Raw genomic sequence first — 24,952 nt, forward strand, 5'->3', positions numbered from 1 at the left:
TTTCTACCAACAAGAGGCAGGTGCCATGGGGAGGTCTTCACAGTGTTCTGCTCCATGTCCATTAGTTTTTCTTTTTAGTGTGTCCTCCTTTATTTTAAATAGATTCAAGAGGTGGGGGGAATGTTCCTAGTTAGGAGGTTTTCATTCGTTACCCACCTAGTCTGAAAAGTCTAGAAAAATCTATCTTCTTAAAATAATCTGTGTATCATATTCCCCCACTTCAGCTATTCAGTGAGTATCATGTCCTTCAGAAGCTGCACACCTAAAACCAACCACGTCCAGAGTCTAGTCTCTGTGCTGGATGCTAGAAATTCGAAAACCAACAAAATGTGGCTTCTTCTCTCTTGTGGGTTGTTACTGGTTGTCATTGGGCCCCTCAATGCTCATGACCCATTGGACTGAATAAAGGTACTTCAGGAAACTGCAAATTTAATGGAAGGAAGTCATAGGAATGACCCCTTAGAATCTGAGATACTTATTAGGAGTTGGAGAGATTTGTTCTAAAGAGATATAAAGCCTTGTTCCAGCAGGAAACAATTTTTTGAAAAATTTCATTGAAGTATATTTGACTCACAGTGTTGTGTTAGTTTCAGGTGTCCAGCAAAGTGAATCCGTTCTATATACATACATATCTCCATTCTTTTCAGCTTCTTTTCCCATATAGGTTATTATATAAAACTGAGTAGAGCTCCCTGTGATATACAACAGGTCCTCGTTGGTTATCTGTTTTATGTGTTGTTGTTGTCGTTCAGGGGGTCAGTCTTTTCCAAGTCTTTGTGACCCCATGGACTGCAGCACACCAGGCTTCCCTGTCCTTCACCATCTCCCAGAGCTTGCTCAAACCCATGTCCATTGAGTTGATGATGCCATCCAACCATCTAGTCCTCTGTCATCCCCTTCTCCTCCTGCCTTCAGTCTTTCCCAGCATCAGGGTCTTTTCTATTAAGTTGGCTCTTTGCATTAGGTGGCCAAAATATTGGAGGTTCAGTTTCAGCATCAGTCCTTCCAGTGAATATTCAGGATTGATTTCCTTTAGGATTGACTGGTTAGATCTCCTTGCAGTCCAAGGGACTCTCAAGAGTCTTCACCAGCACCATGGCTCAAAAGCATCAGTTCTCTGGTGCTCAGCCTTCTTTATGGTCCAACTCTCACATCCATACATGACTACTGGAAAATCAGTTCAGTTCAGTCATTCAGTCGTGTCTGATTCTGTGACCCTATGGACTGCAGCAAGCCAGGCTTCCCTGTCCATCACTAACTCCTGGAGCTTGCTCAAACTCATGTCCATCGAGTTGGTGATGTCATCCAACCATCTCATTCTGAAGTCCCCTTCTCCTCCTCCCTTCAATCCTTCCCAGCATCAGGGTCTTTTCTAATGAGTCAGTTCTTCACATCAGGTGGCCAAAGTATTGGAGCTTCAGCTTCAGCATCAGTCCTTTCAGGACTGATTTTCAGTCCTAAATATTCAGGACTGATTTCCTTTAAGATTGACTGGTTTGATCTCCTTGCAGTCCAAGGGACTCTCAAGAGTCTTCTCTTTTGAACACCACAGTTCAAAAGCATCAATTCTTCAGCTCTCAGCTCTTCTTTATGGTCCAACTCTCACATCCATACATGACTACTGCAAAAACCATGCCTTTGACTAAACAGGACTGCTTTGGTATTAACTACCAACACTGTTTCATTTTTTTGTTTCTTTAATTTTTTATTTTTTATTGGGGTATAGCCGATTAACAATGTTGTGATAGTTTCAGGTGAACAGTAAAGAGACTCAGCTATAGATATAATACATGTATCCATTCTCCCCCTTGGAGAAGACTCTGGAGAATCTCTTGGACAGTCAGGAGATCAAACCAGTCAATCCTAAAGGAAATCACCCCTTAATATTCATTGGAAGGACTGACGATGAAGCTCCAATACTCTGGCCACCTGATGTGAAGAGCTGACTCATTGGAAAAGACCCTGATGCTGGGAAAGAATGAAAGCAGGAGGAGAAGGGGATGACAGAAAATGAGATGGTTGCATGGCATCACTGACTCAATGGACATGAGTTTAAGCAAGCTCCGGGAGATGGTCAAGAATAGGGAAGCCTGGCATGCTGCAGTCCATGGCGTCACACAGAGTTGGACACGAATGAGCAACTGAACAACAATTCTCCCCCAAACCCCTCTCTATCCAGGCTGCCACATAACACTGAGCAGACTTCCCTGTGCTATACAGTAGGTCCTTGTTGGGATAGCTAGTGAGTTTGAGACAGTCATGTACACACTGCTGTATTTAAAATGTTTTGCTTTTTTTAGTTTTGGTAATGTAGTAATGAGAGTGAACGAAAAATCAAAAAGGAGAAACCAAGATACATGAAGGCTGGAATCTTGAAGAAGTGCTTTACAGAGGGAACAAATCCAGGGTAGAAGGGACATGAGAAAGCCAGTAAGGTGAGAACGGGCAAAATGTCTTGCTGTAACGGCACTTCCTAAGCACACAGTCAAATGAGACTTGGCCTTCTGATGGTTGTTTGGGGAGGCTGTTTCTTTATCCACAGAACTGTTTTTAAAAAGGTAATACGCCTCCACTATCTTTGGACCAGCAGAAGAAAATGTCTTGGGCTCAGTCACAGCCAAAGCCCAAACTCAAAACGTAAGCAGGCGTATTCCCCCATGCCAGTGGGCAAGATGCACTTTACTTAGCTGTATCTTTCTGATGTTCTTCTTGTTTATGTAAGATCAGGAATCCCTTGTGGATTCATTCAGGAACTTTATCATGGTATGAATCTTCAGGTGTTCAAATGTCTACGGAGGTGGACAGTCAGTACTGAAGATTGTGTGCATCTATTAATAACAGAATGCAATTGCTTTGTATAATGGTTACAGGTGAGCATGGTGACTGTGGAGGTCATGTGATAAAACTACACAGAGGACCCCACACACCTGTGCTCATCTATGTACCTGTGAAATGGGAGTAAGGGCCCTGAGAGTAGCAATGTCATAGCAGTGTCAGTTTCTTCTTGTGACTGTACTCTAGTTGTAAGACATTAACTTTGGGGCAAGACAGGGAAAAGGTGCATGGGACTTCCCGGCTGTCTTTGCAAATTTCTGATAAGCTATAACTAGGAATTTCAAAACAGAAAATTAGAACAATGTCATCTGTGCAATAATCATTTAGTGAGATGTTTCCAGAAAAACATGACACCTGGGACCCTTGCTACAGGCAGTAAGTGAATGAGTGATAGTCGCTCAGTAGTGTCCAAATCTGAGACCCCATGGACTGCAGCCTGCCAGGCTCCTCTGTCCATGGAATTCTCCAGGCAAGAATACTGAAGTGGGTTGCCATTTCCTTCTCCAGGGCATCTGAACATGTTCGTTACAGCTCTCTGCTCTATCATGGGAGGCAGTCTGAAACAGAAGGCTGGAGCAGTTAACCCCACAAGGACAGCAATGATGTTCTGTAGGGGAAGCCTGAGAGGCTATGGTGTGGAGGCCGACCAAGCGTGGGAATCTAAAATCGGCAGGAAAGGGTGGGGGTCTCTCTGCAGGGCCCACCACTTACCAGTCGGCCTTCCAAGCAGTCGACGGCGGCCCCCCGGGCCAGCAGGTACCGCACGCAGTCCGGGTGTCCCATGGAGGCAGCCTCGTGCAGAGAGAGCCCGCTTGTAGTCCTGGTGGACGGCTTCGATGTCCAGGTCCCAGATAGGCCAAGATGTCCCAGCGGCTGTGGCGCGTAAAGTGTGCAGGAGGGTATCTCCGGCAGACCCCGCGCAGCCCGCGCGCCCAGCCGCGTGCAGCTCCTCTCATCCAGCACCAACCAGCACAGCCGCCGCGGAACCCGGAGCGCGGTCATGGCCACGGGCTCGAGTCCTGCGGGAACGCTTGGCGACCCTCCCCCGGACCCGCCCCGCGATCCTCCTCCACCCTGCCTGTCAGGACCCTTCCCCAGACGCCCCGACCTTCCCCCACACCCTCAGGTTCCGAGCTGACCACGCGACCCGCGGGCCGCAGCGAACGCACGCGCGGAGACTACCGCCCGCACTGGTTTCACTTTGAGGAGAAACATTAGGTGAACCCCAGGTACCACCACCTCAGGCGGCGCGAGCACGCGAGGACGGGGTGGGGCCCGTGCGGCCCCGCCTGTGGCCCCGCCCTCCGCGGCCGGTCCCGCCCATACTCTTGGCCCCGCCCATCGCGCCGGCCGCGGCCCCCTCCGTGAGTCCCTAAGCTCGGAGGAACTCTGGGAAAGTTATTGCTCGCCCCTTCCACCCTGGCGGAAGCGCAGAGGGGGCGGGGCCTGCTAGCGGTAGCGCGGTTGAGCGTCCCGATTGGCCGCCGCAGCAGTCCGTCAAGTGCACCCTTCCTCTTGCGTGCTTCAATTGGTCGGGGATGCATTCCGTCAGCGTCGGCGGCGGGCTCTTCGCGGCCCTGCGGCGGCGGCGGAGCTGGTGGAGGAAGTCCACGGCCTGCAAGGGCTCCCACTGCCCCTGGGAAGCCGCGACCCGGAGCCCGGGTGGCCCGGGACCTGAGGCGGCGGCGGCGGGAGCCCCGATGCGGATCGCCATAGTGAGTGAGGCCGCCGGCGTGGTGGGGGCGCGGACGGGCCCGGTCGCGTGGACGTTGAGTCTCTGGGGTCTTTAGCGGGTCTGGTCTCTGCGAGGTATGGTCCTCCGGGGTGTTGGAGCGCGGACTGGGGCCAGGGCGGATGAGAGAGCGGCAGGCCGGGGCGCTGTCGGTGATGTGGGCGTCGCCGGAACGTGGCCTCGGCCGTGGGCAGCCAACATTTCCTGCTGCTCAGCTGTTTTGACCTTGGGCGAGTCATTTTGTGGCATCCTTTTGCCTTTTGCATTTGCAGTTGCCCTCCCCCTAACCTCAATATTGGGAAAACTGGGGTAATGTAAGGGGGGCTGGAGCTGGTGGAGAGTCTGTGAGTTCCGAGCAAGCTGTGCGGGGTGGTGGCGGACGTGAGGGTCGGTGTTGACTTCTCTACCTGATCTTCCGAGGTGCTCGTCGTTTAACCCTCCTGGTGTTTTCTGTTCCTTCCGATGGAAAGTGGGAGCAGCTCTGCTTTTCAGGCCTGGAATCGTTATACTTTGCATCTTGTATCGCACTGTGGTTTACAAAATACTTTACGTTAGTTACCTCATCCGCAAACAAGCCTGTAAGGCCTCATGGTAACCCACTCATGGCAGGTGGGGAAATTGAGGCCTGAAGAAGTTAGAGATTTTCCCATGGGAGGATAAAGATCTCTGGAAGGAAGGATGGTAGCTGCCAGTGGGGGCCTGCTCTCGTGCCTGGTATCTGCTCAAATAAGGAAGATAAAATGGAGAAAGATCTCTGACATGAAAGCAAGCTCATTTTGCTCATGAGCGGATTGAATTTGATTAACTGAGTAGTAAGAATAGTCCTTGGAGACAGAATCAGGTCCGGTATCAGCTTTACCAAAGTTATTGTTCCCTTCTGTCTCACCACTTCAATTAAAAAAAGAGGAAGGCATGAAAGTTCTTTAAGTTCACTAAGTTTTAGGAAATGCCAGGGGTTGTTCTTACTGCAGCCGTTGGTATTGGTGCAAGTGCTTGAAGTTGCGATATCTGGTAGCTCCACACACTTTTTACTGCTAACCTTCCCCTGCCACCACCCGCTCCATCCTTATTACCAGTTGACTCCCTGGAGAAGGGAAAGGCTACCCACTCCAATATTCTGGCCTGGAGAATTCCATGATTCAGTATTCTGGCCTGAAGAATTCCATGGACTGTGTAGTCCATGAGGTCGCAAAGAGCCGGACATGGCTGAGCAACTTTCACTTCACTTGCAGTTTCCACCTTTTCTTGGGTTAAGCCTCCAGTTTCCTTGCTTTTAAAATCAAAACACGTATTTGCAGTATAGAACAGAATATTTTAAATTCAGATGATTGGTTATTTAACTGGTGTCTTACAGGCAGTTCTCCTCCTGTATTCTTCTTTTTTTTTAAAAAAGAGTATTTTATTTACTAATTTGGCTGCACCAGGTCTTCGTTGTGGCATGCAGGATCTAGTGCCCTGACCAGGGATCGAACCCGACCTCTGCATTGGGAGTGTGGTGTCTCAGCCACAGGACCACCAGAGAAGCCCCGCTTCTGTCTTCTTTAGGAACTTATTTTGGCCTGTATCCCCCTTTCAGCAACCAGAGGACAGTGTATGTGGATCTATTCACAGCACCTGAGATTGTCTAGAGCAAAAGCTTGCTGTTCAGGGGACAGGTCTTGACAATATGCTTGCGGAAGTAGATGTTCTGGGGTCTTACTGGTTTCCCCATTTGTCTGCTTGGCCCTTTTGTGCAGGTGTGTGGAGATTGTGGTGTGCCCTGTAGTAATTCGTTTCTCCTGTGGCTTGCCTTGGCATCACTGCTACTTGGCTATCCTCTTTCCTTTTCCTCTCTTCTTTTTTCCTGGTTCTGTTGCATTCCGCAGTTGTCATCAGAGGGTGTCCTGATGGGTTGACATATTTTGTGGCCTCTGAGTGTGCGAACACTAGACTCTTGTTCATAGACTTAGAGCTCTGATTTCAGATTTGTTGTCATCCTCTCTCTCTGCTTATTGTCCCCCTCTGTCCTTCCTAAGCTGATTGTACTTAAAGATTGTGAGTTCTGTTTTCATCGGTCTGTGGAATCGTCTGCTCTTAGAGCATCTCACCAAAGCACCTCCAATCTTCTGTCTCCAGCTATCACTTACAGATGTTTTGAGGGCTAGTTTCCTAGCAATGGCACCCAGTACTCTTGCCTGGAAAATCCCATGGATGGAGGAGCCTGGTGGGCTGCAGTCCATGGGGTCGCTAAGAGTCAGACACGACTGAGCAACTTCACTTTCACTTTTCACTTTCATGCATTGGAGAAGGAAATGGCAACCCACTCCAGTATTCTTGCCTGGAGAATCCCAGGGACGGGGGAGCCTGTTGGGCTGCCGTCTGTGGGGTCGCACAGAGTCGGACACGACTGAAGTGACTTAGCAGTTAGCAGTTCCTATTTCAAAATACCTCCTGGAGCTTAACTTGTCACTCGACAGATAATTTGAAAACAAAACAAGCAAGCATTTTCAAAACTGAAAACTTTCATTCTCCCTTGACTCCTGGAAGAAGTGATTAAAATGCAAGCACGATTACTTCTTTACTCCTCAGTGTGGTTAATGCTGTTATCACTGAGATCTGGCTAGCAATGTCAGTTGCCTTTGTTGTTTTTTCTCTTCTGATCTCTCCAGTGTTGGTCTTCACTTTCCCTTCTCCCTTTGTTTGCCACCGCTGCCCTCAGTCCTTGACCAACTCTTGCCTCTGTTAGTAGAGTGACTTTCTGCTTTGTTTCCATGACAGTCTGCATGTTTACTCATCCTCTGCCTGCCTCCAGAGTTCCCATTCTAAGGTGTAAATTTGACCAGGCATTGACCCTGCTTAGAAAAGTGAGATAATTCTCTGAGTCCCTCTAAGATAAAGTCCCAGTTCATTAGCATTATACTTGAGGGCCTTTGTACTCTGTGTTTTGCAGATTCCCTTTTCATTCTCCTGAGCCTCTCCGTGTGTTGAAACCCGACTTCCACCACTCCACTGCCATGCGTTTCTTTTGTGTTCCTGGATCCTGCTCACCTTGTGAGGCTGATCTCTTCATAAAGCCTTTTTCATCATTCCTAACTGGTCACTTGTCTTCACTCCCATAGCATTTCATAAGTGCGTTTGTGTAGCACCTGTCATGCCTTATGTATAGTAACTTGTGTGTGTTTTGAGAGCTACCTTGTGGACAGGTGAAATCATTCATTTTTAAATCTGCAGTGTCTCAAGTAGCATGTGACCCCAGAGATGCCAAGAGAGGGAGCCCTTGAGATGTTTTTCATGAACCTGGGGCATCATAGGTATTTACACATGGTTGTGGGATGGAATTGACAATAGAAAAAGCCTTTCAAATCTTTAGAAATACAGTCTAGTCCGTACATTTTCTTGTTTTTCCTTTCTTTCTCCATTCCTGAAACACACATAGGGAAAAAAGCTCTCTCCATTCTTGCTTGCTATAGTAAGTGGTTGCTGTTCCATGAGAGAAGCAGGTATTTGTAGGCATCAGAGAACCTAATTGGGGACCTCTGAGAGTAGGCCTTTGGGTTTGTAGGGAAAGAGGGACTTGGCTCTACATTGAGAGCAAGTCCTTGGAGGAGCTAGCACTTTTGCTTCTCGTACAGCTCAAACTTCCAATGAATTCAAAAATATTTAGAGCTTTTTCCATTTTGAGTGTATAGTATTTAGTGATGTCATGTTTACACTTTCCTGATGGGCATCCCTGGTGGCTCAGACAGTCAAGAATCTGCCTGTATTGCAGGAGACGCAGGTTCGATCCCTGGGTCAGGAGGATCCCCTGGAAGGAGGGCATGGCTACACACTCCAGTATTTTTGCTTGAAGAATTCCACGGACAGAAGAGCCTGGTGGGCTCCAGTCCTTGGGGTGGCAATGAGTCAGACACGACTGAAGGATTAACACTTCCGCTCTCCTTACACTTACGTTTTCTAAGTACTGGAAGTTGGAGCTTTGGTTATGATGTTCCACAGTGGTTTCTAAAAAAGGGACAGAGAGTTTAAACCTGAGGGTTTTAGAAGCTGCTTTGAATCTTTCTGTTGGATTTGGAAGGGAGAATATTATCTTTTTTTTTTTTTTTTTGGCCACACAGCGTGTGGGATCTTAGTTCCCTGACCAGGGATCAAACCTGCATCCCCTGTAGTGGAAGCAAGCATGGAGTCTTAACCACTGGGCCACCAGGGAAGTCCTGAGAATATTACCTTCCATAGAGAGAACTCTGGACTTGAGGAGTCAGAAGGCCTAAGTTGTATCACCTACAACTGTTGTGATTTCAGGCAAGTTTTCCCTGAGCCCCAATTTCATCGTGGCACAATCACAGGGTTATGCAGAAGTCAGATGAATTTGTGAAAGAACATCAAAACCTATGAAGCTCGTTGGCACACTGAGATAGTGTAGGATATCAAAACCGAAGAAGACAACCTCAGCTTCTCCAGAGGGCAGTGCCGTAGTTGGTACATTTGTTCATTTCATTCATTCATTCGTTTCATTAATATTTATGGAGCAGTGGGTGTTGGGTGCCTTTCTCCTCCCTCCCACCCAACTGTAAAGCTTTCATTTGGGGGCAGAAGACATGTTGATACACACCTAAACAGTGGTTTGAAAGTGAAAGTCGCTCAGTTGTGTCCGACTCTTTGCGACCCTATGGACTATACAGTCCATGGGATTCTCCAGGCCAGAATACTGAAGTGGGTAGCCTTTCCCTTCTCCAGGGGATCTTTCCAACCCAGGGACTGAACCCAGGTCTCCCACATCGCGGGTGTATTCTTCACCCCTAAGCCACAAGGGAAGCCCAAGAAGTTCTTCCTGACCCAGGAATGAACTGGGGTCTCCTGCATTGTTGGTGGATTCTTTACCAACTGAGCTATCAGGGAATGTGTTAATAAAACATATAATAGTAATAACACCAGTCTGTATGTGAACAACTCGTGTTAAGTACATAGTTGTACAAGTAATTGTTGCATATGTCTCAGACACATACAGGGTGGTTTCATTGCTGCACAGCCCTGCCTGGGTTGAATGAATACTTTCTGTCTCACTGAGGTTGGGGACCACCACCATGCACGCTGCTGAGATTGGGTTCTTAGATCTCCCAGGGCACATTTGACCTGTGAAGTACCCAACTCCTGGTAACAACAGGCCTGCCGCAGCGCACCTCCACTGTCTCGCCAGAAACAGGAGGGTGTCGCTCGACCTGCACGGAGCCTCTCTGAGAAGGGCAAGAGGCTTGTGGGAGCGAATGGGATGAGGTTGGGTTCCTCTTAATTGGTGAAACCTCCCAGTGCACCTCTTGTTAGGAGCTGTTGCTCTCGTCAGGCCCCTGTGCCGGAGAGTTACCTTGATTTTCCTTTTTCACATTTTTATTTAATAATCTTTCTCTCCAGGCACTAATTGTAGGCACTTATTATCTTCTGTATTGGTCTGTAACCTGCACATCTTGGAGGCCTGTTTGGTATAAATTCTGATTAACGAAGGTTAGGAATGCAAAAAAGTGACTTGGTGTCAATTTCAGGTGACCCTGGAATGGTTAGGGTGGGCATGACCTCAGTAACAAGCAGATCCAAACACACAGTGACCTCAGGACTCCAGCTAGCAGTTTCAGGTGTGTGTGTGTGTGTGTGTGTGTGTGTGTTGTGGGGGTGAACTCTGGTGGTTTAGGCACTAAGTCATGTCTGACTCTTTGCAACCCCATGGTCTGTAGTCCACGAGGCTCCTCTGTCTGTGGGATTTCCCAGGCAAGAGTACTGGAATGGGTTGCCATTTCCTTCTCCAGGGAATCTTCCCAACCCAGGGATCGAGCTCAGGTCTTCTGCATTGTAGGCAGATTCTTTACCAGCTGAGCCACCACGGAAGGAAGCACTGGTGCTCTTTAAAGCAGTAATCCAAGGACCCAGGCTGTTGGAGGGTCTTCCTTTTTGAACGTGTGGCCTCCAGGTTTCCCTGGGGTCACCTTCCTGTTCCCTGGACGGGACTAGAGTGCAGAGGAAGGGGCAGGAGAGGCTTTACGGGCCAGGCCTGGGAGAGGTGCACACTCCTCCACGTGTTCCCTGGGGCCCCAACTCCCAGCACCACAGGGAGGCATGGACCAGCCATGTGCTGAGGAGGGAGGGGACGGGCTGACTTCACCACGAAACCAGGAGCACCCTGTTCCGCTACTTGTCTTATAAAACGTCTTGCAATCGGGAGGATGAGAAAATGAAGCCAGGCGGATTCCAGCAGAATTGAGGCTTCCTAGCATGTACTTGTGGAGAAGGCAATGGCACCCCACTCCAGTACTCTTGCCTGGAAAATCCCATGGATGGAGGAGCCTGGTAGGCTGTAGTCCATGGGGTCACTGAGAGTTGGACACAACTGAGCGACTTCACTTTCACTTTTCACTTTCATGCATTGGAGAAGGAAATGGCAACCCACTCCAGTGTTCTTGCCTGGAGAATCCCAGGGATGAGGGAGCCTAGTGGGCTGCCGTCTATGGGGTCGCACAGAGTCGGACACGACTGAAGCAACTTAGCAGCAGCAGCAGCAGCATGTACTTCTCATTCAGTCAGCACTGGAGTAGCTGTGATTTACGGAGTGTCATGCTGAATGCTTTGAGGAAGAAGTCGAGGGGACGTGTTCCCTGCCTTCTCAGGGCTGGGGGTGTCTCGTGCATGTTTATTGATGATCAGTATAGTAATGATTGTTCCAGGGGGCTGAGGAGAATCTAGTCTTTGGCTGTGCGCTTGACCTGGGGGTGCAGTGGGGTGATGACGGTCATCAGGGTGAAGAGTACAGTGATTGGCAGAGGGCTCCAGGTACTCACCACTTGGGAGTCAGACACAAGGACTGGGACCCACACTTGCAGTGCCAGTGGTCTGCCAAGCAGAGTGGGGTGGTGGTGGGGCGACTCTAGAAACGGGGGCCTAGCAGTGGAGGACCTATGAGACGTCTCGCTATAAGAGAGCCATCACAGGAATAGCAGCATGGGATGGGCAAAATCTTGTTTGACAAATGGTTTTCCTGCCTTCCCAGTGTTTTCCTGTCGTGACATAAGGGATATGACACTGTGGTCAGCTCTAGAGGCACTGGTGCCCACTGCCGCCTGGAGACGATTCTGCTGGACCCTTCTGGGGCCTCGCGTAGTTTGGAAAGCCCACCAGCAAGTGTCATGTCTCTCCATCCCTCTTAATGGTACACTTTCATCACAGTGCACTTTAGCTGCTTCCTGAAGAATCACAAACATCTTCTAATAAGTGCGCTTGAAGTGCCATGCAGAGAACACCTGCTGTTTGGAGGAGGGGACCTCACGAGGTCTGGGGACTCAGGGAAGGAAGGGGTAGCATTTGAGCATCCTTATTCTGGTAAAGTTAGGTTTAAGCTGCTGATTTTAAAATATATTAACAAGGCTAGAAGCTGGTTGGAATTTTACTATAGTAATTTTAAATAATTTCACAAGAACACTGATGCTGTTAGAACATAGCATCTTTTAAGAGGCTCATCATGGCATGGTCCACGTGTGATTCTGAGCTGATGGGCTGTGTCAGCCTTCCTGTGGGTGTCGCTAGGTGCTTCCGTCTGTCTGGTTGGAACCGTGTGACTGTGGTGGTTGGAACCGTGTGACTGTGGTGTGAACTCGTGGTGGTTGGAACCGTGTGACTGTGGTGTGAACTCCGTGTGTCAACTTCTCAGGGTCCTCGTTGTGACTGGACTGTGAGTGATCGCATAGAGGAAGCCTCCCCGCTCCACATCTGAGTGCATCACACAGCCTCAGCCGCCTTGCTAACCCCGAGACGGTGGCAGGGGCCCCGGCTCCCACACAGTCACCTGAGACTGCTACAGGACAGAGAAACGAGCTGGAGTCCTGAGGTCACTGTGTGTTTGGATCTGCTTGTTACTGAGGTCATGCCCACCCTAACCATTCCAGGGTCACCTGAAATTGACACCAAGTCAACGTTTTATGCAATCACATCTAAGCTTTGTTCAAGAGAATAAGCAGATGGGTGAATTTGTGTTGGGTTTTATAGTTTGACAAGTCTTTGGGGGTGTGTTTTCTCATTTAATCATTATAGCACCCCTGAACCTTCAAGAAGCTAAGTGACTGGGGTCCTCCTGCGGCATTTTAACTCTGAATTCAGGTAGTTAAAAGGTCTCTCTAGCATACTTTCAGAGGGCCTTATCGAGCTATTTTTGTGTGGAGAAATAATTTTCTATAAGTCTTGAAATATCCACGAAGTTTTTTTTAAAACTTCTGTTCAGTTCAGTCTCTCAGTCGTGTCCGACTCTGTGACCCCACACCAGGCCTCCCTGTCCATCACCAACTCCCAGAGTTCACTCAGACTCACGTCCATCGAGTCAGTGATGCCATCCAGCCATCTCATCCTCTGGCGTCCCCTTCTCCTCCTGCCCCCAATCCCTCCCAGCATCAGAGTCTTTTCCAATGAGTCAACTCTTCGCATGAGGTGGCCAAAGTACTGGAGTTGCAGCTTTAGCATCATTCCTTCCAAAGAAATCCCAGGGCTGATCTCCTTCAGAATGGACTGGTTGGATCTCCTTGCAGTCCAAGGGACTCTCAAGAGTCTTCTCCAACACCACAGTTCAAAAGCATCAATTCTTCGGTGCTCAGCCTTCTTCACAGTCCAACTCTCACATCCATACACTTCTGTTAAACCTTCAAAAAATGAATTGAAATTTTGAAGCATCATTTCTGAAGAAGCTATGGGCTGAGGGGGGTGGGTTATTGATTAATATAAATTATACCAGATACACGTATTAGTGTCTTGGTTTTAGATGTTTTCAGGGTTACAGGAAATGTTGAGTGGATTCTAACATGGGATGTTGCAGTTTACTCTAGAATGTTTTTAGGACCTCTGGCAGTATGGTGCTGGCAGGAAGTGGTTTCTGTGGGCCATCTGTAGAGGGTCACTTTAATTCTCTTGCATGTATTGTTCTCCTCTCTTACTGTTTTTTTAAAACATAACTATTCTTTTTTACAGTAGTGTAACTATTGTATTTAGAGATATCGGAGGGGTTAGATCGTAAATGTGATGATATGCAGAAACAGGAAGAGCATCAGCTAAATATGGAAAATATTTACCTGGCAGAAAATGCCTGACATAAACATAAATATGTCAGTACTCTCAAGACAGAACTCTGGGCACAGATGCTGTTGTGTTGCTGAGGGGGAATATGAAACCTCGTCCCATGAAGACGCTGAAGAGTGGTCTCAATTCTTTTCCTCTCGGGGGCCTTGCTGCCATCCTCGCACACCAGTGCTGAACGTTGGGGCCCTTGGGGGGTCGGGGGTGCACCCGGGGGCGGGTGGAGGCGCACAGGGGTGAGCTGCCCCTTGGGGAGCCCGCAGGGACTGTCCCCTTAGTGCCTTCTGCTTCTGCCATTTGGGGAAGCTGGTGTATTCAGGGGACAATGTCTGAGTTTATTTTTAAAAAGCTACAGCCAGCTCTTAAAATATTTATGGTTAATATGGGAATATACAGGGCCTGGGTTAAGTCAGCAAAAGATGACAGATCTCCGTTTGGGCAATAGTGGCAACTTTTCAAATGAGCGTTTCATGATCAGGGCTTCTAGAAAGCATGATAGGCGGAAAAGAAGGTTATTTTAGGATTCTAAAATCCTGAGGAGGAGATACTAAGAAACTATGAGATACTGAAAATCAATGGGAAAGTAGAGAAGATGGAAAGGGCTGGCTCGGGTGGTCCACAGTCACCAGATTCCTAAAAATTAAGTTTAATTTGCTGACTAGCTTGTAGAATTTGTGATAACTAACGAGTCCCATTTCTTCTGCCCTTTGGTACAAAACAGTGAGACGGTTTAAGCGGAAGCATCTTACAGCCATTGAGTGCCAACATCTCGCTCGGAGTCACTTGGCTGCGTCCCAGTCCTTTCAAAGATGGACAAGCAGAGACCCGAACCACGGTCTCTATCCTAGACCCAGAACCAAAAGAGGGGCCAGGGGTATGTCTTTCCCCCAAATACCCTGTGTTTCAGAATCTATAGTGTGTGTGGCCTTAGAGTATCTCAGTATTTGTAAATGTTGTTACTGTGATCTTACAGTCCTGTTGCAATAGTCTGACCATATGATAGAGCCTGATATAAATATTTTTTGTATTAAGCTTTATATGTAATCACTAGGCCAATAAATATATCCTTGTCTCTTTCCCGTTTTAAAATAGATAATTGAAAATTAGTTTGTCTCATTCAGGTCAGCGAAGGATCGTCAGTCATTCCTCGTTTCTCATGTGTTCTTTGTGGGTTCTCTGTCTAGGTCGAGGATGCCTGAGATACAGCCTTGACTTCTTCCTTGCTGGCCAGCAGCAGTGCACCAATGACATGGCCAAAAGCAATTCTGTGGGCCAGGACAGCTCTAAGGACTCAGAGGATGAAATGATCTTTGCGGCAGGGAGCCCCTGTGCCCTGCCTCCAGGGGGAGACGGAGAAGCCAGGCTGCACTCGTCAGGGTCCGCTTTGCCTGCAAGGAAGCGGTCTCTGTCCTTAGACGATGAGAGGAATCCGGCCCCAGGGACCAGTCCGTGGGATGGGGTGTCTAAGAAGACCCCATGGCATCACTCGTCCCCATCATGCACACGGCCCAGGGAAGCCAGGCCAGAAGCAGAGGTCGGGGTGGGGCAGCTCACCGTGCAGCCTGGAGAACCCAGCCAGGAGGTGGAGGACCTTGGTCCAGACCCTGTTCCTGACTCTCACTACGGGCTCCTTGGGACCTTGCCCTGCCAGGAGCCCCCGAGCCACATCTGCAGCCTGCCCAGCGAGGTCCTGAGGCACATCTTTGCTTTCCTGCCCGTGGAAGACCTCTATTGGAACCTGAGCTTGGTGTGCCGCCTCTGGAGGGAGGTCATCAGTGATCCGCTGGTATGGAACGCGCTCTTCGTTCTCTGATGTTTGCTCTAAATCTTCACGGATTCGCCTCACTTAACGCGTCCTCCTGACGATGGCATTTCTTCAGAAATGTTAGTGTCCGTTGTCCTCTAGAATCAAATCCCAACCCCTGGAGGCACCTGAGACCTTCCATGTGTGTCCCACCTTACTATTTATTCCAGGCTCACTGCTGACTTCTCTCCAGTCCACTCTGGTATTCTGTCCACAGCACGCGATGTGCTGCCTCTCAGCTGGGGACTGTGTGGTACTGCCCTTATGTGGATCTAATCTGCACCCCACAGCTGACCAGTCCAAAGAGCCCCTCATATCTCTGTTGACATCTCACTTCTTCCAGGCTGCACTCCAAGTAACTCCTCTTCCCACGGAAGGCACCCTCTCTCTTCCTTATTGCTATGATAGTGATATATACCTCTGTTCAAGCCTACGATGTTCTGCTATGATCTTAGAGAGCCTTCCTCCTTCATTTAACATTAGAGCACTGCTGGAGGGCTGGCTGTCCTGTTTGTGCATTCTCCACTGTGTGTTCCACTGTGTCTCACAATAGTTTACACGTATTAATAGGAGGTGATTGCTAAATGAGTGTTGCATGTAGTCACAGGAGTACCTTCTGAGAATGACACAGGGGCAACCCACACTCTCAGAAAGGATTTCCTGGTACTGTTAGCCCACAGCCCGTGCTTCCATTTGTTGTGTCATTATACTTCTTAGGTTCAGGTCTCCAGGAGGGCTAGGAGAATGTTCTGCTTAGCTAGTGTGTCCCTTAGACCAGCCATTGGGAATAAGCCAGAGGTAGAGTTTAACCTGGAGAAGGCAGTGGCAACCCACTCCAGTGTTCTTGCCTGGAAAATCCCAGGGACGGTAGAGCCTGGTGGGCTGCCGTCTATGGGGTCATGCAGAGTCAGACACGACTGAAGTGACTTAGCAGCAGCAGCAGAGTTTAATCCATTCTTCAAATGTGTGTGTTTAGTCACCCAGTTTCGTCCAACTCTTTGTGACCCCACGGATGTAACCCACCAGGCTTCTCTGTCCATGGGATTCTCCAGGCAAGGATACTGGAGTGGGTTGCCATGCCCTCCTCCAGGGGATCTTCCCAACCTAGGGATCGAACCCAAGTCTCCCACATTGCAGGCAGATTCTTTACCGAGTGAGAAGTTGAAAACCTTGGAGATGGAGGGCAAGGTGGATATGTTAAGAGTTAATACATTTCTCTTCCAAGCCCAAAGGATTTTGGAGGAAATTTCTCATCGCTCTTGCTCCATATTTTGCTTGGGGGTCTTGTCTCCTACCTTCAGACAAATATCTTTCTGTTTTTAGTTGTGAACTTTATTTTGGGTCAGTATTTCTGGGCATTTAATTAAGGTCTCTGGTGGGAAATGGGGATAAGTGAGGGTTCCTGCCATTCTGCTTGAGAAGATTTTGGGACGATATCACAGCTTATTCTTACATCTTAAAATGTTAGAACAATGCCCTTTTTATCATCACCAGCAATGACATGATGGTGTTACTTTCAGTGACCTTCTCACAGCTCTCATTTTCTTTTTATTTCTTGTGGTATCTTTGTCTGCCTTTGGTATAAGGTTATGCTGGCCTCAGAATAAGTCTGGGGTGCTCCCTCCTCTTCAGTTATTTTGAAGAATTTGAGGGGGATTGATACTACTTCTTTAAATGTTCAGTAGAATTTTTCAGTGAAGCAATCTAGTCCTGGGTGCTTCCTTTTTGGGAGGCTTGATTATTAATCCAGTCTCCTTACTCATTGGGCTTCCCTGGTGGCTCAGATGGTAAAGAGCCCATCTGCAATGAAGTTGACCCAGGTTTGATCCCTGGGTCGGGAAGATTCCCCTGGACCAGGAAATGGCAACCCACTCCAGTAGTCTTGCCTGGAAAATCCCATGGATGGAGGAGCCTGGCGGGCTCATTATTGATCTGTTCAGATTTTGTTTCTCCATGATTTGGTCTTGGTAGGTTATGTGTTCCTAGGGATTTATTCACTTCCTCTAGAGTGTCTGGTTGGTTGACCTGCAATTATTTGAAGTATTCTTATAGCCCTTCTTATTTCTGTGACATCAGTTGTACCATTGCTTTTTCATTTCTGATTTTGGTTATTTAAATCTTCCCTTTTTTCCATAATGTAGTTAATCATTGTCAATTTTGTTGATCTTTTAAAAAAAAACTCATTAGTTTTATTGATTTTCCCCCTATTTTTCTATTCTTTATTCCATTTATTTCTCCTCTATAGTCTCTCTTATTTCCTTCCTTCTGCTAGTTTTGGGTTTAGTTTGTTCTTTTTCTAGTTCCTTTAGGTGTAAATTTAGGTTGTTGATTTGTGGTCTTTTTTAATGTAAGTTTTGTAGCTATAAACTTAACTCTTAGCGTTGCTTGCATTTCATCTCATGCTAATTTCTTTGTGATTTCCCTTTGGACCCATTGGTTGCTTTGAAAATGTGTTGTTTAATTTTCTTGTATTTGTGGGTTTTCCAGTTTTCTTTCTGCTGCTAATTTCCAGTTTCATTCTGTAGTGATTGAAAAACATACTTTCTATAATTTCAGTCTTTTTAAATGGATTAAAACTTATTTCATGGCCACATACATGATCTATCCTGGACAGCGTTCTGTGTGTACTTGAGAAGATTGTATGCTGTGGTTGGGTAGAGTGTTCTTTATATGTCAGTTGGGTTCAATTGGTCTAGTGTTGTTTGTGCTACCTGTTCTTGAAAGTGGAGCATCAGAGTCTCTTGTTGTCTGTTTCTCTCTTCAGTTCTGCCCGTACGTGCTTCTTAGATTTAGGACGTTGATATTTGGTACATGTGTATTTATAATTGTTACAGCTCCTTGGTGAACTGACCCTTTTATTCTTATATACTCTTCTTCTTTGTCTCTCCTAAAATTTTTGACTCACAGTCTGTTTTGTTTACTATTAGTATAGCTGCAGCTCTCATGTTTAATCCGAGTTGAAACTCTGAGTCATTAGTGTCTTAACAGGCACTAGACTGTTTCAGACAGGAAAGCTGAAGCTCTAGCTCTCCCCAGATTCTGTAACAAATTGGTGTTGGAACCAAGAAACTGATACCCACCTTCTCGTTTTCGACTAGAATCTGTGTGATGTTTCTGCCCTTTTGTCCAGCTGTTGAGTTGTGAGCTGTAGTTGTTTTCTAAACAGCTGTCTATATATGTAGCCTGGTCTCTAATAGCGATTGCCTGCATGTCGTTTTGGATTTCTTAAACTATCTAGTTCATTCCTTGGAAAAAGCTGTACCACCGATACCTGATGAATGAAGAGCAAGCCGTCAGCAAGGTGGATGGCATCCTGTCGAGCTACGGCATAGAGAAGGAGTCGGACCTGTGTGTGCTGAACCTCATCCGGTAAGTCACCGTCCTGTGGGAGGAAGTGGGTTTCTGAAGTCCCTTCTGAGAGATCAGCACTTAATGGATCATTTCCCCATGGACACTGCTGTGAATGTCTTAACAGCTACACAGCCACCACGAAGTGCTCCCCGAGTGTGGACCCTGGACAGGCGTTGTGGAGTCTGAGGGATCACCTCCTCCTCCCCGAGGCAGAGGCCTGCGTGCGCCAACACCTCCCTGACCTCTGTGCTGCCCCTGCCGTACGTGAAGAGGCTGTGGGGAGGGCTGGGGAGGCGGCGCCTTTTCTCTTTGGAAGAGAATGTCTTGGTGGTCAGGTGTGGCTGAAGGTTGTTTTAGATTTATTTTAAAAATCTTCCTTAAATCTCTGCTTTGAAGCCTTAAGCTTTGTCATTGGTCCCATAGAGAAAGAAATGGCCACAGATTCTTTAATTTGGAAGGAATTTTAAAAAGCATTTCATCCAGTTTTCTATTCTATTGAGTAGTTTCAACAAAGGATGGTCACCTAGCCTCCAAACACTTTGATTTTAAGAGTTTCTTTACAAGGCAGCCCATTGTATTGGTGACAACTTGGGTTTTCTGAAAGTGAAAGTCTCTCAGTCACGTCCAACTCTTTGCGACCCCATGGATTATACAGTCCATGGAATTCTCTAGGCCAGAATATTGGAGTGGGTAGCCTTTCCCTTCCCCAGGTCGTCTTCCCAACCCATGGATTGAACCCAGGTCTCACGCATTGCAGTTGGATCCTTTACCAGCTGAGCCGCAAGGGAAGCCCAGAGAAATGACAGGCTTTGTACTGACACATGGTGAGTTACTGAGATGCTGGAAATAGTCCTCAGTGTCCTGACTCCATCTTCTGGAATTGTCATCTAGATCAAGGGTTCTTCTTAAATGTTCTCTTGGAAACCGCGTGCAACCCCAACCTTATTCTGCAACCAGTGGAAGGTTGAAAATCTAGCCCTGTGCATTTCTCTGCCTTTAGTGAAGTGGCTGTCGATGGTGGAGTGAGGTTTGTTTCACAGGACGGTTGTAGTGAGAAATGTGCAGAACTTTCCTTTCGTGGATATGTTTTTAACAGGGAGGCTTGCAAGGAGTTAGGAATAGTAGTATCTATTTTTGATATATCCATGTTAGTGAATGTTTTCTCAGACATTAATAAATGGAGCATACTGTGTCCATAATCATACACTTTGAATAATTTATTTACTATTTATTAAACTTAATATTTAATAAATATTTTAAAAAATTCTACCCATCTTTTCTTTTTTTTTTAAAAGTTTTTAAAATTTATTTGCCTGCATGGGGTCTTAGTTGCAGTATGTGGGATCTTTTAGTTGTGGTATGTGAACTCTTAGCTGTGTCATGGGGATCTGGTTCCGGATCAGGGACCAACCCCGGGCCCCTGCCATTGGGAGTGCGGAGTCTTAGCCACTGGACCACCAGGGAAGTTCCATTACTAAGTTATTAAATAATCGTAATGTAAAGTAAGTAGTAGATTAGCATTTCTTTTTAAAAATTTGGTTTTTAGGCTGTGCTGGGTCTGCACTGCTGCACGGGCTTTTCTTTATTTGCAGCAAGCAGGAGCTGCTCTCCCGTTGTGATGCTCAGGCCTCTCATTGCAGTGGCTTCTCTTGTGGCGCACAGGCTCGTGGGCTTAAATAGTTGCTGCTCACAGGCTGCAGGGTAGAGGCTCAGCAGTTGTGGCACACAGGCTTAGCTGCTCTGCGGCATGTGGGATCTTTCTGGATCAGGGATCAGACCCGTGTCTCCTGCATTGGCAAGTGGATTCCTTCCCACTGAGCCACCAGGGAAGGGCAATAGTAAATTAACATCTTCATGCCATTGAATTGTCAGCCTTGATTTCTCTGTAAAGACTGCTGTTTTCTTTTTACACGCCTTTTTGGCACATTTATTAGTAAGCTTGTTGGACTTGAGTGTCTGGACCTGAGAGCTCACACTGACCTGGGTGGGGAGAGTGTGGATTACCTCTGTGCAGGGTCTTATATATTAGGGACTTTATAAATATCATTCAGTCAACGGAAACTGGGAAGTCAGATCCAAAAGTGATGAGAAGAAAGGAATCCAGGGTAAGAGGAGACGTTCCTGTCGTTTCCCAAGTGTCATTTGGGAAGTTGGCCTCCTTTCAGAGGGTCTGTAGGAGACACGTGAACCCTGAGCCTAACTTTCCTCGTTGTCGTCCCGTGTGCTTCTCACCAACTGTTTCGGGTCTGCTCTCTCACCCCCCTGCCTCCCTCCTCAGGGCGTCAATGTGTGGGCCTTGGTGGCGGCCATCGTCCTCCTGTCCAGCAGCGTCAGCGACATCCAGCAGCTGCTCTTCTGCCTGCGGCGACCCAGCTCCACTGTGACCGTGCCGGACGTCACCGAGACCCTGTACTGCATCGCCGTGTTGCTGTATGCCATGCGGGAGAAGGGGATCAGCATCAGCAACCGGTACGGGCCCCGGGCGAGCTCCCCACCCACCGCGCCCTGGGTTCTCGGAGAGACCAGAGTGCGATGGTGCCAGCAAGCGAGCACACTCCAGGGACAGGAGGCGCTGTTCAGTCACGCAGCGTCCTGGGGCCGTGTGCGCACTCACGGCTGCGTCCTGTTCCCCAGAGAGCATGTGCCAGTCTCTCTGGCCCCTGCAGCCAGGCCTCTCTCCCAGAACATGCTCTCCAGATATTGACCTGCACTGCTGCTTACCATCAACATTGCAGCTAAAGACACCACAGCTCTTGGTATATTTAAGCCCTTTGCTTCTCTCTCTTTTTTTTTTTTTGTAAAATAATGGTACATATTTTCTTTTTTAGCAACAGGAGTCTGAGGAAAAATAATATACAGGTTGTGACTGAATATGAAAATCTCTAATCTCCTTTCTTCCTGTTAGGATTCACTACAACATTTTCTATTGCCTGTATCTTCAGGAGAATTCCTGTGCTCAGGCCTCAGGAGACAAAGAGGAACCGTCGGTCTGGCCGGGGTATGTCCGTCTGTAGATGTGTTGTAGTGTGTTGGCCCCTTTGATTCGTGACTGTCACACTTAAGGAGAAAAAGGGTTTTGTATTAAGCACTTTATTGAGTTATAGTTTACATTACATAAAAATCACCCATTTTAATTGTTAAATTCAGTAATTTTTAGTAGATTTACTGAATGTTCAGCTAACATCATAATCTAGTTTTAGAACGTTTTGACCACTCTAAAGGACCACCCTCTCCTTTTTCTCTTTTCCTTAAAGAAGAGAACATTCTTTTTTAAAAATAATTTTATTTTTTAAATTTTTGGCTCTGTTGGGTCTTCACTGCTGCACAGGCTTTTCTCTAGCTGCAGTGAGCAGGATCTACTCCTTAGTTACGATGTGCAGGCTTCTCACTGTGGTGCCTTCTCTTGTGGAACCACGGGCTCTAGGCACTTAGTAGTTGTGACTTGCAGGCTCTAGAGCGCAGGCTTGACAGTTGTGGCTGATAGGCTTGGTTGCTCCATGGCATGTGGGATCTTCCAGGACCGGAGCGTGTACTTGTCTCTCCTGCATTGGCAGGTGGATTCTTATCCACTGCGCCACCAGGAAAGTCCCTTCTTCTTTTTTTTCCTCGTTAAATTTTATTCATTCCATTTGGTTTCCTATTGGGTTTTTGGTAGTCTATCCCCTGATCTTTTCAATTCCTTGCTCTTTTCCTAATTTCTCTTCTGTAATGATTAGAAAGAAAACAACCATCCAGCTGACACATGAACAACAGCTGATCCTAAGCCATAAGATGGAGCCTCTCCAGGTGGTGAAAATAATGGCATTTGCAGGTAAGGGGCTGCCGCTCCTGAAGGCCTCTCGTCGTTGCCTCCCCCTTCCCTCTACCTGCTGGAGTATCTTACCATCACCTGCTATTCCCCTGCTGCAATTAAATCATCTAAAAAGCAGTTGTCAAGGAATAATTGCGTTTTCTTACCACTCCAGCGAGCATCCACCCTGGAGTTCCTGGGGGCAGATGGTCCATAGTTTGTGGGATTGACCCAGCCTGTCACGTGTCATCGTGTCTGTTCACACACGGGTGGCTGTGAGGCAGCAGGTCATGTGACTGTCTTATTCAGACAACGTCAGGAGCTCCTGGCTTTCTGTAGGGTGAAACCTAGAAGGGCTTCTACCTTCTAATTCTAACCTGCATCCCCAGAGGTGTGGTCCAGTGTTTTGCCTCGACCAGCTAATTGTCCTAGCTGGCTCCCAAAGTACTTGGTCACTCTTTGTCTGACCTTTGCTCACAGTGCTTTTTCTCCCTGTGTGTTACATGCACACGGTTGAGGAGCAGACTAAAGTTCAAGGAAATCAATGGCCCCTCGCTAGAGCAGCTGGGGCTGCGACCCCAACCTAGGTGGCTCTGTCTCAACTCTGCTGCTCCCTTCACTGCTTGGCTTTTAGTTCTTATCTGTGGAGTGGAGAACTTGCCACTCTTGGGTCCCAGGCCGGTGGCAAGATAAGCATGGGGAGATCCTGATTAGAGTCCCATTGGAGCAGTTCTTCCTGGTCAGAGAGTGACCTCCCTTCCTCTTGGCATCTCCAGGCACCGGGAAGACCTCCACGCTGGTCAAGTATGCTGAGAAGTGGTCTCAGAGCAGGTTTCTATACGTGACCTTCAACAAGAGTATTGCCAAGCAGGCGGAGCGCGTCTTCCCCAGCAACGTCATCTGCAAGACCTTCCACTCCATGGCCTATGGTCACATCGGGCGCAAGTGAGCATCACGGTGCCGCTTTCAGATTACAGTCAGCGCACCGCAGTGATGGGAAAACGTAGTGCCTTATCTCTGTTTACAGGCAGGGAATATAAGGAAAGATTTAGTGATTTATACTTTTACCCCAGAGAGATACATTGTCAACTGAGGGAGGCATGCTCGTGTCTCTGGAGTTGAGGCACAGGTCAGACGACAATGTCTGAAGTCCCAGGTGCCACCAGCCTGGTTGATCAGTTCAGGTTCTACTTGGAAGTGGGAGGGGAGAGGATGAGGGGCGCTAGACCCAGGCTCCAGGGCCTCTGAGCCGCGCCCCATGGGATGAGAAGGCTGCAGGGAGGTTCAAGGTCCTCCCGGGGCCTCCTGGAGTTGGGGCCAAACCATGAAACAGCAGTGTCTGCTGTGAGCCCCTTTGTCTCCTGAGTTATTAGATCTGAATTCTGGAAAGCCTAGAGGAGCCCTTTCTGGTCCTGCAGGGGCCTCACTCAGCCCCTCGCTGGTTTCCTTACCTGGAGGAGCCACTGCCAGCAACCTGATGATGTCATTTGGAGAGAAGGTAGGGAGGCCTGGGGGCGCACAAGTCCTGTGTGGCCAGGAAGGCCGACCCTGTGCCCTCGGGACGTGCGTTGCAGGTACCAGTTGAAGAAGAAGCTGAATCTCTTCAAGTTAACCCCCTTCATGGTCAACTCCGTCCTCACTGAAGGGAAGGGTGGCTTCATCAGGGCCAAGCTCGTGTGCAAGACTCTGGAAAACTTCTTCGCCTCGGCTGATGAGGAGCTGACAATCGACCATGTGCCCATCTGGTGCAAAAACACCCAGGGGCAACGAGTCATGGTGGAACAGAGCGAAAAGCTGGTGAGCGGCTCAGTCTCCCTGGAGTTAAGGCTTGGGAGGTTGAGGGCGTGACCTGGGGTCGTGTCCCAGCCTTTGGTGTCTTCAGAACTGCTGGCGGGAGGCAGAGGCGGAGGCAGGCCACAGGCGGGTGTGGCAGCAGGGTGTCCACGGTCTTCTGTGAAGTGTGGTCCTCTCCCGTGGTCCTCAGCCTGGCCTGCACTGCATCAACAGGGCTCAGTCATTGATCACTGTTTTTTTTCCCTCACTCCCACTGCACAGCATGTGGGATCCTAATTCCCTGACTGGGGATCTAGCATGTGCTCCATGGAGTGGAAGCACAGAGCCCTCATCTCCAGACTGCTAGGGAAGTCCCTGGTCACTCTCCTTATGAATTATAATCACCATGGGTCATAAATCTAGAGGAATCATCCAGCCCCTCCTGGTTCGTTGGATGCTGTGCTCCCTGAGAGATGCTCTGCCGCTGGGTGTGGTCCAGCCCTGGCTGCTTGCTGGCTGGGTGCCTGATGGTGTCACGAGGCCCTCATGCAGCCAGGGGAGGTCAGGGAGGGGCCGCCACTCACCATGTGCT

At 48.2% G+C, this 24,952-nt stretch overlaps 2 protein-coding genes across 3 annotated transcripts in view; one reads left to right on the forward strand and one right to left on the reverse strand.

The window, feature by feature from the left end:
• Window positions 1–24,952, forward strand: part of FBH1 (F-box DNA helicase 1) — a 47,626-nt gene that overhangs the window by 4,004 nt on the left and 18,670 nt on the right. Inside the window, exons 1-10 of one of the 2 annotated variants that reach the window (XM_027560136.1) lie at window positions 4,393–4,550; window positions 14,364–14,516; window positions 14,827–15,428; window positions 18,685–18,815; window positions 18,922–19,057; window positions 21,076–21,266; window positions 21,703–21,795; window positions 22,514–22,608; window positions 23,364–23,532; window positions 24,162–24,384. In XM_027560136.1, the coding sequence (XP_027415937.1) occupies window position 4,550; window positions 14,364–14,516; window positions 14,827–15,428; window positions 18,685–18,815; window positions 18,922–19,057; window positions 21,076–21,266; window positions 21,703–21,795; window positions 22,514–22,608; window positions 23,364–23,532; window positions 24,162–24,384 (1,794 nt within the window). In that variant the 5' untranslated portion in view covers window positions 4,393–4,549. Of the gene's footprint in view, window positions 1–4,392; window positions 4,551–14,363; window positions 14,517–14,826; window positions 15,429–18,684; window positions 18,816–18,921; window positions 19,058–21,075; window positions 21,267–21,702; window positions 21,796–22,513; window positions 22,609–23,363; window positions 23,533–24,161; window positions 24,385–24,952 lie in introns of those variants that run through there. The other variant, XM_027560137.1, reaches the window with a different exon arrangement.
• Window positions 1,929–3,851, reverse strand: LOC113903654 (ankyrin repeat domain-containing protein 16-like). Its single transcript, XM_027560138.1, has 2 exons — window positions 3,547–3,851; window positions 1,929–1,968 (listed from the first exon to the last, which is right to left on the reverse strand). The coding sequence occupies exons 1-2, from the start codon at window positions 3,835–3,837 to the stop codon at window positions 1,948–1,950; spliced, it is 312 nt and encodes a 103-aa protein (XP_027415939.1). The 5' UTR covers window positions 3,838–3,851; the 3' UTR covers window positions 1,929–1,947.

This window comes from Bos indicus x Bos taurus, chromosome 13 (assembly GCF_003369695.1).
Source record: "Bos indicus x Bos taurus breed Angus x Brahman F1 hybrid chromosome 13, Bos_hybrid_MaternalHap_v2.0, whole genome shotgun sequence".
NCBI lineage: Eukaryota > Metazoa > Chordata > Mammalia > Artiodactyla > Bovidae > Bos > Bos indicus x Bos taurus.

Bases quoted from the DNA above. Each gene is read 5' to 3' on its own strand.
- LOC113903654 (XM_027560138.1), bottom strand. From the start codon at position 3,837: ATGACCGCGCTCCGGGTTCCGCGGCGGCTGTGCTGGTTGGTGCTGGAT. The intron at 1,969-3,546 runs GTAAGTGGTGGG...ATTCTTTCCCAG, and splicing joins ACTGCTTGGAAGGCCGACTG to CATCAGGGTCTTTTCCAATG.